The sequence below is a fragment of the Nomascus leucogenys genome, chromosome 18 (assembly GCF_006542625.1).
Source record: "Nomascus leucogenys isolate Asia chromosome 18, Asia_NLE_v1, whole genome shotgun sequence".
Classification (NCBI taxonomy): domain Eukaryota; kingdom Metazoa; phylum Chordata; class Mammalia; order Primates; family Hylobatidae; genus Nomascus; species Nomascus leucogenys.
The window spans coordinates 55,803,996-55,817,793 of NC_044398.1; the positions used below are offsets into that span (position 1 = coordinate 55,803,996).

At 35.5% G+C, this 13,798-nt stretch overlaps 1 protein-coding gene across 1 annotated transcript in view; it reads right to left on the bottom strand.

The window, feature by feature from the left end:
• The window catches only part of MYO3A (myosin IIIA), a 282,509-nt gene that overhangs the window by 79,283 nt on the left and 189,428 nt on the right, over positions 1 to 13,798 (bottom strand). Inside the window, exons 19-20 of the mRNA XM_030798007.1 lie at positions 11,929 to 12,139; positions 8,983 to 9,130 (exon numbers count right to left, since the gene is read on the bottom strand). Coding sequence (XP_030653867.1) covers positions 8,983 to 9,130; positions 11,929 to 12,139 — 359 coding nt within the window. The remainder of the gene's footprint in view (positions 1 to 8,982; positions 9,131 to 11,928; positions 12,140 to 13,798) is intronic.

The following is a 13,798-nucleotide window of genomic DNA, read 5'->3' on the forward strand; positions in this document are numbered from 1 at the left end:
ATTTAAAATATAGAATAACCTGTATTTCTAGTTCACAAATAACTTTAGCACTCAGAAATGAATATTTGTTGCCCTTCCATGTACTACCTAAATCTTTAAGAATCAACAATAATTTTATTTTTTATATAGTCTCATCACCTACATTAGTACACACCAGACCAATCAACTTGTACTTACTGTGTGGGTCTTTTTTTTTTTTTTTGAGACGGTGTCTCGCTCCATTGCCCAGGCTGGAGTGCAGTGGCATGAACTCTGCTCACTGCAAACTCTGCCTCCAGGGTTCAAGCAATTCTCATGCCTCAGCCTCCTGAGTAGCTGGGTACAGGCGCATGCCACCATGCCCCACTAATTTTTGTATTTTTATTAGAGATGGAGTTTCACCATGTTGGCCAGGCTGGTCTCAACCTCCTGGCCTCAAGTGATCCCGCCTACCTTGGCCTCCCAAAGTGCTGGCATTACAGGCGTGAGCCACCATGCCCAGCCAATCTGTACTTAGTGTGTTTTTATTTCTTAGCACCAATCTAGATAGCAGTAGATAAACACTGCCTAAGTAGGCTGACTACATCCTCAAGTAAAGAATAGACAGGTTCTAGAACAGTCTTCTCCCCACTCCCCCAACACACCACCTCATCATTTTACTATAGGAGAACACTTTCTATTACCTTCTGATAGTTTTATCCAAGCCCGAAGTTTTAAAAAGATTCTTCCAAAGTCACCAATTGAAGTGATTTGAGGACTCTGGCTCGTGACATCTTTCTTTTATAAAAGGCTGGTATATGCAGTGACAGGGAACAGTTAGTTCTTTCACAGAACTTACACCTGGGGAACAATGTCATAGCCTTCTCCGATAGGCAAGTTCATCATTTGACACTGTTCCACAGTTGTAGATATTTCAGAATGGGGAAATGTTAATAGCTGGTATATATGACCCTAAATATTCTCCTGCGTTTCTTGTTTTCAAGTCATAAATCGGTATCTCTTATTTTTATAAGTTTAGTCCACTTTTTTTATGGTCCTACCCATTTTAGGTCACGGGAGGAAGAAAGAGATTTATATCATGAGATGGCACTGGCAATTCACCTGGGTTTGTGATGCTGTCTTTGTACAGATCACTGCAGAGGATGTGATATACTCAAATTCCAGACATGTTCGAGGAGTGCCTACTCTGTGTGTGGTTAGGGGTAGGTGGGGCTGGGGAAGGTAGAATTTAAAGATCAGAAAGATAGAGTTTCTGTTCTTTTTTTTTTTTTTTTTTTTTTTTGAGATGGAGTTGTGCTCTTTCACCCAGGCTGGAGTGAAGTGGACCCAATCTTGGCTCACTGCAACCTCTGGCCCCCAGGTTCAAGCGATTCTCCTGCCTCAGCCTCCCGAGTAGCTGGCTTTCCAGACACCCACCACCATGCCTGGCTAATTTTTGTATTTTTAGTAGAGATGAGGTGTCGCCATGTTGGCCAGGCTGGTCTCAAACTCCTGACCTCAGGTGATTCAGCCTCTCAAAGTGCTGGGATTACAAGTGTGAGCCACTGCGCCCGGTCGAGTTTCTGTTCTTTAGGACATGGCAAAGATGCTCTCTGCCTTTCCATTCCAACCCTAAAATCAGGTCTGAGATTTCTTTGCTTGTGGCTGTATTCTCCTTTTCAGTTGTTCCACCTTCTAGTTCTAGTTCCTTCCTGTGAGGGGTTTCCAGCTGTCACAACCCTTGCCGGCCTCTGCTGCCAGCCTCAGTGCTCCCTGGGATTTCCTGCCTTCTTCTGTCCTGCCTTATGTTGATTCTTCTTGGCTTTTCATGTTAAGACTGACCTATGCTTCTTTTCTTTCCTTCTTTCTAATCCAATAGAAATAATCTAATAATTAAATAATTAATAATTTATATTTATGATTTAATAATAACCTAATAATTAGTAATCTAATAGATTATTCTAATAAAGTAATATCCTATGAAGAAGAAAAAGGTGCTCTTATCTACTTAGAAAGAAAAGAAGGAAAGAGCACCTTTTTCTTCTGCACAGGATATTACTTTACTAGATCCCTGGTCCTTGCTTACTTGTTTGCTCATGAGAAAAACCATGGATAGCTGTCAGAAGCCCCTTACTCACTGTCCTATAACCTTGGGCAAATCACAGTTGAGGAGAGGGAGTCATTTTAATCAATGAAATATAGATAATCTATTTAGGTTTCTTCTAGTTCTAATATTTCAGAATGCACAACTGCTTGGATATGTTATGAAACTCAATGAACAAATGTGGTTAAGACTGTGGACAGAACGTTTGCAAGAGGAAAGAAGCTACATAGACACATATAGTCCCTGAAGTCTGTATTTTAGTAAAAGAACTCTTACTCACCCTTGCTCAAATGAGTGTGCCTATTCATGAAAACTGCCCAGGGTAGAGAGAAACCATTGAGAAGAAGTTGCTTATTCTAACCATTGACAAAAATCCTCCTTTATCAAACAGAAAGATTTTAAAAGTTGAAAATGTAAGATTTCTGTAAGGGTGCTACCAGAACTCAGGATGAACTGAGTATGTTTTATGTTTATTACAGTGAAAAAAAAAAAACTTTTGCCACTTTTCATTTTGAAATAATTTAAAACTTACAGAAAATTTCAAGAATAGTACAAAGAACTCCTGTGTACCCTTTACATGGTGTTTAATGCTTCATCATGATGATTTTTCACTCTCTCTTTCTATATACACATATTTTTAATAATGCTTTAATGAAATAACTTTTTTAAATTCTAAAAAATGGTGATAATACATGTCCTGTAAAAATGTGAACTCTTGTTGTGAAATAAGATTTATGATTTGAAATCTATTTCTTCGGCCGGGTGCGGTGGCTCACGCTTGTAATCCCAGCACTTTGGGAGGCCAAGGTGGGCGGATCACGAGGTCAGGAGATCGAGACCACGATGAAACCTTGTCTCTACTAAAAATACAAAAAATTAGCCGGGCATGGTGGCGGGCGCCTGTAGTCCCAGCTACTCGGAGAGGCTGAGGCAGGAGAATGGCATGAACCCAGGAGGCGGAGCTTGCAGTGAGCCGAGATTGCGCCACTGCACTCCAGCCTGGGCAACAGAGCCAGACTCTGTCTCAAAAAAAAAGAAAAGAAATCTATTTCTTCCTGTATTTTCTACTTGAAGCTGATATTGATGATCCTGTTAGTTTTTATGTTAATGTTAATAACAAGTCACAGAGAATGCTGGCCATCATTAACTTGAGATGACACAAGTCATTAATTCAGAATTTGACAAATAACCTAATGAGAAAGTATTTTGGATAATTCCTAATAAAATATTCATGTTTTATTTTACATACATTTTATTAAAATTTGAAGAGATGAGTTTTAGAATATTTCTCCCTACAGCAGCTTCCTTATTCAGAAAAAAATATATACTAATGCATGCTAAGATGAAAATTCCAATTTAGTCACTTTTTGTATATGATACCTGTTTCTCAAAACTATTTAAGAGACATAAAGGATTTTACAAATTTATATTCTATTAATAGGTATCAGCTTAGAATAAGGAGGCATTCGGATTAGAAATTCAGAAATACAGTGTTCTATATATCAGGATCTCTTTCACCTTAAACTATTTTTCCATTACTGTCATGTTTAAATCTTTACCAAAAAATTGTACTTTGGTTTGTCAATAGTATGCTCTAACCTGACAGTACTATCATATGGATCTAGACTTCTAACTATGTATTTCACTGAGAATTACTTTTTATCAAAACTTCTAAAAATTTAGCCAGGTATGGTGGTACACGCCAGTGGCCCCAACTACTCAGGAGGCCGAGGTAGTAGGATGACTTGAACTCAGGAGTTCGATGCTACAGTGAGTCTTGATACAACTACAGTGCCACTGCACTCTAGTTTGGGCAGCAGGGCAAGACCCTAACTCAGAAAAGAAAAAAAAAACTTTTAAATTTAAGAATATCATTAAATTATCAAAATAAGTACCACAAATCCCCACATCACATTAAGGTTGTCGACCAAGCTTCACCAATGAAAGAGAAACAGACTAAGTGTGCTATGCAGCTGCTTAGCAGGGATGAGGAACACAGAGCCTAAGAGGCTGTCTGCAAAGCCAGAGGGAGAGAAGAGCAACAGGTCCACAGCCTGGAGCTGCTGCAAGGGCCCCGAAATACCTCCAACCACCCAACCACGTGGACATCAGCTGCCATCTTCAGTGTGTGAAACATTTAAGGAATATTTAATAACTTAACACTTGGTCAAGCACTTAAAAAGGAAGATTTGTCATATTAAGGGCTTCTCAAATGTATTTGGCTGCTTTGACACTTAAAGGAAATGCTTATCACTTGGAGAGCTAAAATGGGACAAATGTTACCATTTGCACACATATGACTTAATAGGGAAGAAAGTTGAACTTAAAATAATAATTCACACTTTTAAGCAAAACAATGTGAAGACACTGATAAGGGGTTTATTTTTAATTGTCCACACATTTTTAAAAATCAGATGACTGGTTTTTACTTTATAATGTAAAAAGTTTTGAAAATATAGGTATTTTATATTAAGTGAATTTTTATTCTTTGTAATTGCCACAAATTATGTGTTGGAGGCCACATTTAAAATCTCAAACACTGTAAACTTTAGAATGTGAACAGCTGGAGATGAGAGTCATACACATTACTTTCTGCAAGAGAAGCTAGAGCCATAACTGCAGTTATTGTTTCCATTATGTGCTGTAAATAGTAATAGTTTCCTGCTTCTAAAACGACTTCTGACATTCAGTTCTAAACCCATGGATGCGTGTCTAAATGATGCCTGTAAAAGCTCATCCTTCTACAGAAATAAATAGTAATAGCTCATTAAAAAAAACTATTAAAAGAACTTTAGTTCAGTTAATAGTCAGATGTGCTGCTCTAATGGATGAAGAAAGCTTATCCAAAATACAAATAGGCACACATAAATAAGCAGAGTGAATCTTCAGGATTCTAGATCAATACTCTGAGCCTCATACACATGTTCTAGGTGCTCACTGGCCCTTAAGAACAGTGGCATTTGTTCCAATTCAAATTCATGCCCAGGATTGACCAGTCCTTGGTATGTGCTCCCCTTGATTTGAAGTGTAAATTTCTGGGGAGCAGGGATCATTTCTGTTGCATGTTCTATACCATAATGATGACACCACAGTGAAAAATTAAGACAAAGGACAAAAACCACCACTATAGCAGCAGCATGAGAATACTTTTGACAAGGTATGTACATTTCTCATGCAGAATTCTAATATGAGATAGGTGATTCCAGAGAACTTCAGTCGTTATATCACAGTTTGATTACTGCTAAGCTCCCTTTCTGATGGAAGAAAACCAGAAAACAAACAAACAAAACCAAAACCTTGGCTACATATTTATCGTGGAAATTCAGCATGAGGGCTATTGTGAAAAAAACGCTTCTCTTGGAAACGGGATAACTGCCATTTGAGCCGCAAACTAAAAGCCTCTCAGAAAATGGAAGTTGACAGTGTATGACACAATAATGGTGTACGAATGTAATAGCGAAGGCTGAAATATGAATACTATATTTGTGGAATTGATACAATTGAGAATAAATTATATACTTTTTGGCTGCAACTCATTTAGAAGAGTTTGAGTTTTAAATTTTAAAATAATTACAACTATACTTCATGGCTGATCATCTTCTATTTGCAGGGTGGGGACATAGATTACCATCTAATTTTCAAACTATTGTTTTGAGATAAAAATAATATCTTTAGATTTTATTAAAATAAGTATACATAAAATTATTCTCCCAGTGCCGGGAAACTGTAAAAGCTTCAAATACTATAAAATATCAAACTCCAGGAAAATTTTAGGAGCTACATATTTTACACATAGAAAAATAATGCTTCTATACACAAGCTCTCTTAACATTCTAAATATCTAGATAATAACGAAAATAAAGGGATACAAATTGGATACTCCAGGTTGTTATTAAGAGATTCTGAGGCATATAGTAACTGTCCATGGGAAAGCAGGTTATAAGAGAAAGGAGGTATAGCTGCTAGTGAGTGGATAATAGAGATTCCTGGATTTAGGAAAATGTTTCAAAGGTAATGCAAACAGTTGGAAACAATTCCAAGAAACATAAAACTATCTACTCTGCATGCTATAGATTGGGTCACCATCATAAATTCTTTCATGAAAAATATTTTACTGTAGTTTATTGATCTTTTTTTAATGGAAGGCAATGGGAAAATGATATTATGATGTTCAAAATACCATTGTAAACAGCTTTGCTGGAGTGTCCCACTGTCTATTACAAATACACTGAAATTGGACTAAATAGGAAAATACTTTCAGCAGACTGTTATTTATGTTCCAGTGTTATACAACTGTCAATAAAAATAATGTTTATTGGTTTAAGCAGGAACAGAAGTGTTTCATCTGTAAAGGTGCTGCCCAAGGGTTGTGCTGAGATCTGGCTGGATCATTTGTAAGTCTCCTGAAAGTGAGAACACTATTTCTTTCTGAAATAATAGGCAATAATGGCTTTATTAAACTAAGGCGCTCTCAGTTAGGTCAAATCTGTAATTATATTCGACCAAAAAATGTAGACCAAGACTTTAATTCAAGATTTAATAGCAGTTTCTCATTTACGGAAATTAGTGTAAGTGTGCTCTTTGTCTGTGATAGCTAATACATACAGTTAGTTAGCTTTTCTCAGTTACATTTTCAGCATTGACCTCGGAATTAGAAAGAAAAAACAAGTACACTCATGTGTAAAATCAAGAGTCATTGACTAATTCTATATCTTCTGGATAACACATTCATCAATCTGATCATACTCAACTGCCAATGTCTGGTTCATAAGATTATGAAGCAGAAATTTCTAGGTAGTTGCTCTAGGAAGGCACCTGAAAGGACTGGAAATTGTTTTAATTCCTCAAAGTGCTTTGTATAATCCTGGATTCTAGTTGAATGTTTTATTTTGTTGGGGGAAATTTTGAGTTGTTTTATTTCAAAATCCTCTCAAGGTATCTTAAAGGGCTTTATAGAATAATTTTTGTAACAAGCCCTTAGACAAAAGAATTAAGAGCATTGGGATCATGAATGAAATTGAAGGCTAGCAATCAAAGCAACTTGTAGGCCAGGATTGGTGGCTCACACCTGTAATCCCAGAACTTTGGGAGGCTGAGACAGGCAGATTGTTTGAGCCTGAGCCCAGGATTTCAAGACCACCCTGGCCAAAATGGTGAAACCCCGTCTCCATGAAAAGATGCAAAAATTAGCCAGGTGTGGTGGTGCATGCCTGTGGTCCCAGCTACTTGGGAGGCTGAGGCAGGAGGATTGCTTGAGCCCAGGAGGTGCAGGCTGCAGTCAGCCAACACTGCCCCACTGCACTACAGCCTGGGTGACAGAGTGAGACTCTGTTTCAAAAAAAAAGCAATTTGTAAACTAACATTTTATAAAAAATGAAAAGCAATAATTATTGAAATATCTGTATCTTGGTTAAGGCTAAAACCAGAGTCTACCCAACCACCAAAAGAACAACAGAGATCTACCAATGCAAGTCAGTAATTCATCAGATGAGCAATGCATGGGGATGCACCTGGTCCCATAAAGTTAGCAATTCTGATAGATCATATCAAAAAGTTCAAACCAAAAATTTTTTACTTGTTTTGGTCCCTGGTTCAAATGGATGCTGTCAGTATTGTGAAGCATTAAAGCAAGGCAACATTACTTAATGAACACTTGCTAAATGTCAGCCTCTAAAAAGACAAAAAGAATTAAGACACAATATATGATTTAAAGGAGATGCCTAGTGAGAAGACAAACATGAACTAATGACTGATGAGATGAAGAAGGGCCATTCCAGGGGAGTTGGGGAGGTCACAGCCAGATACGCCTCAATGTACCAGATGGGGAAGGAAGAAACGCAATGCAGTGAGTGCTAAACATGCTTTCAAGGAGCTTGGCTGTGAGGGGAAAAGAGAGGACCATGCTACAGAGATAAGCAGAGTGGAAAAGGGCTTTGTTTTTTATTCTGTTTGCTTTTAAGATTTTAAAGATATTTCTTCACATATCTAGGCTATGGGAGGGCACCGACGGAGAGGAGCAGAGGAGACAAGAAGAGAAAGAGAGGGAGAGGGAATGAATATTTAATGGAACATCCTGGGATAGATGAAAGAGAGCTGAACAACTAGATAAGGTCTTAAATTTATGTCTTCTTTTGACTTAAGAAATGTCAAAATTGAAATGTTTTATTTTGTGACCACTGTTTTCAAGATGTAATTCCAAAATAAACTCTTAAGAAGTCTAAATATTTTGAATAAAATGAAGTTCATGTACCTCTAATTTAAATGCAAAACAATATAATATTATTTGAAGGAGACAAATGACATACTATATGATATTAAATATGACTCCTTTAGATTTAATAAAATAATTTAAATATTCTTAGTATTACAGTACATCAAGTGTGATTTAAGTCTGATTTTTCTCCAAGGAGGAATATTTTTTGAAGCTGATTCATAAATTACACATTGTACCCTGACAAAACGATCATTTCATGGCATTTGCATCACACCCATTATCTTATGTTCTGTTGCCTAGCTACTGGAATTCTGAAGTTTAATGGCTTTTAGATGGATATTGAAATTTCAAAAGGAATTTCAGCTATGTAGTCTACAGAAAGAAAAACTGTTGGACGCATCTATCTACTTAAATTTTCAAAGGAAATTTCTTTGTTTACAAAGTCCCAGAATTCTAAGTTTTGGAGAAGAGTGTATCGATTTTCAATGGAGGACATTTAACATCACATATCAAGTCATACTAAATTCACACCAGTTTTTTTGTGTTTGTTTGTTTTTACTATGGACGTGGAGATAATAAAAATCTTTTCTTTGTCTTTCTAAAACGTTTAAGGCTTTAAATCTGTGGTTAAGGTCCTGCTTCATTTGTACAAGTCTGCCTATAATACACGCATGCATGCATATTTATAGTAAGTACTTAGACTTACCTGTTCCCATGCAAACACATGTTGATTATAATAATACTGAATTTGTTCATTTGCAATGTTAATGCACAGCTGCTCGAAGGAATTTTTTTTGAAATTTTCAAAGCCAAATATATCAAGAATGCCAATGCTCAACTCATCACCATTCCCACTAGAAGAATTGAAGAGGCATTATTTTGAGTTATTTCCTGAAGAGGTAATGTAAAACAGGGAATCTTAGAGTTACCATTTGTGACTGAACTAAGAAACTACTATAAGAACATATACTTAGAGTGAAACTTTCTTAACTGAAATAGTTTCTCTCTGTAGCACATAAAGATAATGGCAGATATTGATTTTTATATGAAAATGGAACAATATTTTCCTTGAACTATAGAAACCACTCTGATACTTTTATATACTGAAACAAAAGAAACTTTTTCTTCTCCTAAGAACAAAGTCACAGGCTTGAGTGAGTCAGGAATTACAAGAACAACTTGGGTAGCAATTAGAACACAGCAAAAATATATTCAATAAAAACTCTCCCAGGAAAGCAAAAATTCTGTTAAAAAGTGTAGTCTTTCATTTTAGGAGAACAATTTTGAAAATCTTCCTAAAAAGATCTTAATTATTTTAAAGAATTGTTATTTGTTTTTGGATCATTTGCTTATAATTTTTTAACATAGAACAAATACCAACCTGAAGAAAGACACAAATACATAGGGATTTATTTTTACATTTAAATACTTTAAAATACAATTAAATTCTATTTTACAATTAAGTATTTCAAATACTTTTTTTTTTTTTTTTTTTTTTACTATTGGTCAAAAGGTTTACTCCTCTCCAAAAAAATATATACATTGTAGAGTAATTTTGATGTGAATTATAAAAAGAAAGTACAAAAGCTTCTCTTTGTGTTCATCATTTAGGTGTTCCAGGGTTACACTTAGTATTATGTAAGAAAGTGATTTGGAAATGACAGTCAGCAACTGCACACTGTGAGCTGAAGGATCCGCTCTACATTTGGAGGAAGCAACTGAATTCAAAATCCAGGCTGTAGAATACTTTAAATATGTGCTGAGATGGACAAAAGGAAAGCTATTTGAGTATTTCTGAAAGTTCTTATTTTGAATAATAATTCTGTGTTATTGTATGAGGCAAGATGTCTAGTAAAAACTTATGCTGGTTTAGTCAAGATTATTATCCTTTTACAATCTCTTTGCCCCACAGGATCCCACAGAGATAAATATTTAACTAATTGCATAAAAAAGTGTTAGAAGCAGGAGGGACCTTACAAATAATCTAGTTCAGAGATTCTTAAAGTAAGATCTATTAATGGCTTTCAAGAGGACTGGAATCATAAGCGTGCAATATTTTCGTGGGCACATAGAAATATATCTATTTTTTATCTTTAAGTGAAGCAAATAGGCAGTTTTCAAGACATTCTTAAAAGGCTCCAAGATACACCCCAACAACTAAGACCACTGACTTGTCATTCAATGCCCCTATTTAACAGTTGAGGAGGGAAAGACCCAGACAAATGCAGTAAGTTGCCCAGTGTCCCATAACGAGTTAGTGGCAAAGCCCAGCATACAACATACGCTGTTTAAAATCTTAGTGTAGAACTTAACAAAGCTGAATAAATTATTTCAATTGGTCTCCCTTTAGTTTTTAGACTTTCTGTAAAAAATTTTAAAATCTAAGATTTGGATGGTTTTCATTAGTGAATGAAAAGGAAAGTTGCCATTTAGTATATTTAGTATATGTACATTTAGTATATAGGCTACAGTGGATATAGTAGATCCCCCTTCTGGGTAGGTATCATTTAGTGCCAAACATGTAGATGATAATTAACAAAATGAGGCCAAATCTCTAAATATCTTGCCATCTTGCCTACATTTTCTGGAATATACAGATAATAAAAATCCCTGAATATTTTCCATTTTCATATGAATGCTTGACATAATATAGATGACCATACCAGAACATACAACCATTTTGACCATTACATTATAATGGGAAAATGGTATAGATAGTACCCAGGAGGTACAGAAGCAATTTTGAGAGACACGAAGTTGAGAACATGGAGAAATAATGGATAAGCTCTTAGACAGTTTGACTATACATAGTATAATGGTGTGGTATGTATTTTAGTGAAAAAAATAATAATAAATTGCATATCGAAATGTGTATAAATGGTCTTTTATGCTTGGTAAGCAAGTGTGAATGAGGTGATCTTATGATAGGCATCCATCTTGCTTTTCCACATGCAAAATTCTAAAGATTATGCCATTTATCACAGAACAAAGCTTTAGATGTAAGGACTTGTGTCTGTGTATAAGCCCTGCCTATAGAGAGCACTCAGTCAGTGGTGGCTGTAATTATCTTTAAGAAGGAAGGATCTAGACTTAAAGTCAGATAACAATAGTCAGATAACAATAGTAAATGGCTCTGCCATTTACTATTACCTACATTTATCTAGTGCATTTCTGAACCAAATTTCATTGGAGTTACAGTGAGGCTGTAATGGCGTTACAGTGAGAGTTAAAATATGAAAATAAAGTTTTCCTTTATCTTCAAAGTTTAATTTAAACCTTCAAAATAAAAACAAAGGACTGCTGAGCTGACATTTTATACAAGCATAAAATGGTATATGCTTCATGGTACAACTTCTAATTAAAAAACCTATTAGTTCATAGTAAGATATCACATTTTAAGAATTCACTTTCTATTGTGTTATTCATGTTGCTACAGGTTTTATGTTGCAGCAACTTAAAAATTTTATAGTTAAGTGGCATTATGAGGTGGAACTACTAGGAAGTGAAGCTTATCTACTAAATTATCATTTTAATAATTTAATTATATCAATTATAGAAACATCTTGAAAGAGATCTATACAAAACAATCAATCAGAAAATAGACTTACATCAACTGACATTTGGGAAAAAATGTTTCTGTAAAAATTTTTACCTTGGTGATGAGTCATGCTTCAACAAACTGTTAATGCAATTGACTATCCAACTAAAGAGACGTCCATATAAAGTTTTAGCCATGGCATCCCTGACATCGGTAGCTTTTTCTACAGTATTGGGTCGTATAATTGTTTCTCCTCTAGTGACCACACAGTGGGAGGTGAGAGCTTCTTGTAGCTCATCTGCCTGAATGCAAAGCAAAGAAGCACCTGAAAAACAAACAGATGCATTGTTAGAAGAAATTATGGCAATAAGGTCACTCCCCAAAAATGAAAATGTCTTAATCTGCCTTCTTCAAATGACATGAATTAAATGTGTGGAGATTATGTAATCTAAAAATATGATACTATTCAACATGAGTCCTATGTCTCTTCTTGATCATTTTTCTCAACTTTTCTCAGCTGGTTAAACTTAGGCTACTGCATATTATAACACAACCCAAATCACACTGGTTGGCAGAGTAACACAGCTGCACAAGCAAGTGGTTGTTTAGGTGATGTCAAACATAGTTTCATTAAATTATGCTAAATAATTTTAAAACATAATGAATAGATTTGGCATAATTTGGATACCATTATTATATACACATTTTGAAAATGTAGAAATTAACTGGAAGGTTACTTAGACTTCAGGGGTATACCTCAATAAATGTATTTCAAGTACCTTCTGCAATACACAACCGAAAGAGCATAAACTTATCGTGACATTCATGTACTTATACTTGACATTCATGGACATATCATCCCAATTTTTATTTTTTTATTTTTTATTTTATTTTATTTTTTTTTGAGACAGAGTCTCGCTCTGTCGCCCAGGCTGGAGTGCGGTGGCGCAATCTCGGCTCACTGCAAGCTCTGCCTCCCGGGTTCACGCCATTCTCCTGCCTCAGCCTCTCCGAGTAGCTGGGACTACAGGCGCCCACCACCGCGCCCGGCTAATTTTTTGTATTTTTAGTAGAGATGGGGTTTCACCGTGGTTTCGATCTCCTGACCTCGTGATCCGCCCACCTCGGCCTCCCAAAGTGCTGGGATTACAAGCGTGAGCCACCGCGCCCGGCCTATCATCCTAATTTTTAGTTTCATACTTCAATTATTAAATTTTGTTAAAATTGGCTGCTTGAACAAACATTTATTTGGCATTTAATGTTGATTACATTTCATGGAGAATTTAAAATTAATAACAGTTTAACTCAGTGAACAAAACTCATTTTTGAATATAATAACCATCTTTAACCAAAACTATTACATGACAAATTGGCTAATTTTTCAAATCTGTTGTTCTCCTTTTAAAATATTTTGAACATTTTAAATTTACTTTCAGCACTTGTGACAAGATGTTTCTTGGTTATGTGGCTAAGATTGTTAAACCCTATATTTTTTCATATTGTGGAAGTACTATAGGCTCATTGCAGAAATTTTACCTTCTAAGTTAACATTCTGCATTTCTTTCCTTCTAGGCATATTTACTACCATTAGTCTACACAAACATTTTATATCAATAACATCTTATGCATTTCCCATTTTGTTCAATATTGTCTGTAAATATGCTTTAATTTGCTGCATAATATTCTGACAAATATGATAATATATCAATAATTTAAAAAAATGCCAGGATAAATATTTTAAGCATAAATCTGTGTTCATATTTTGTACTATTTTCTTAGCATAGGTTGCCTAAGTTCAGCAATTTTTCAAAATATGTAAATACGTAAAAGTTTTCTTTTCTTTTTTTTTTTTTTTTTGAGACAAAGTCTCGCTCTGTCATCCAAACTGGTGTGCTACAGCACAATTATGGCTCACTGCAGCCTCAACCTCCTGGGCTCAAGATATCCTCCTACCTCAGCCTCACATGCAGCTGGGACCACAGGC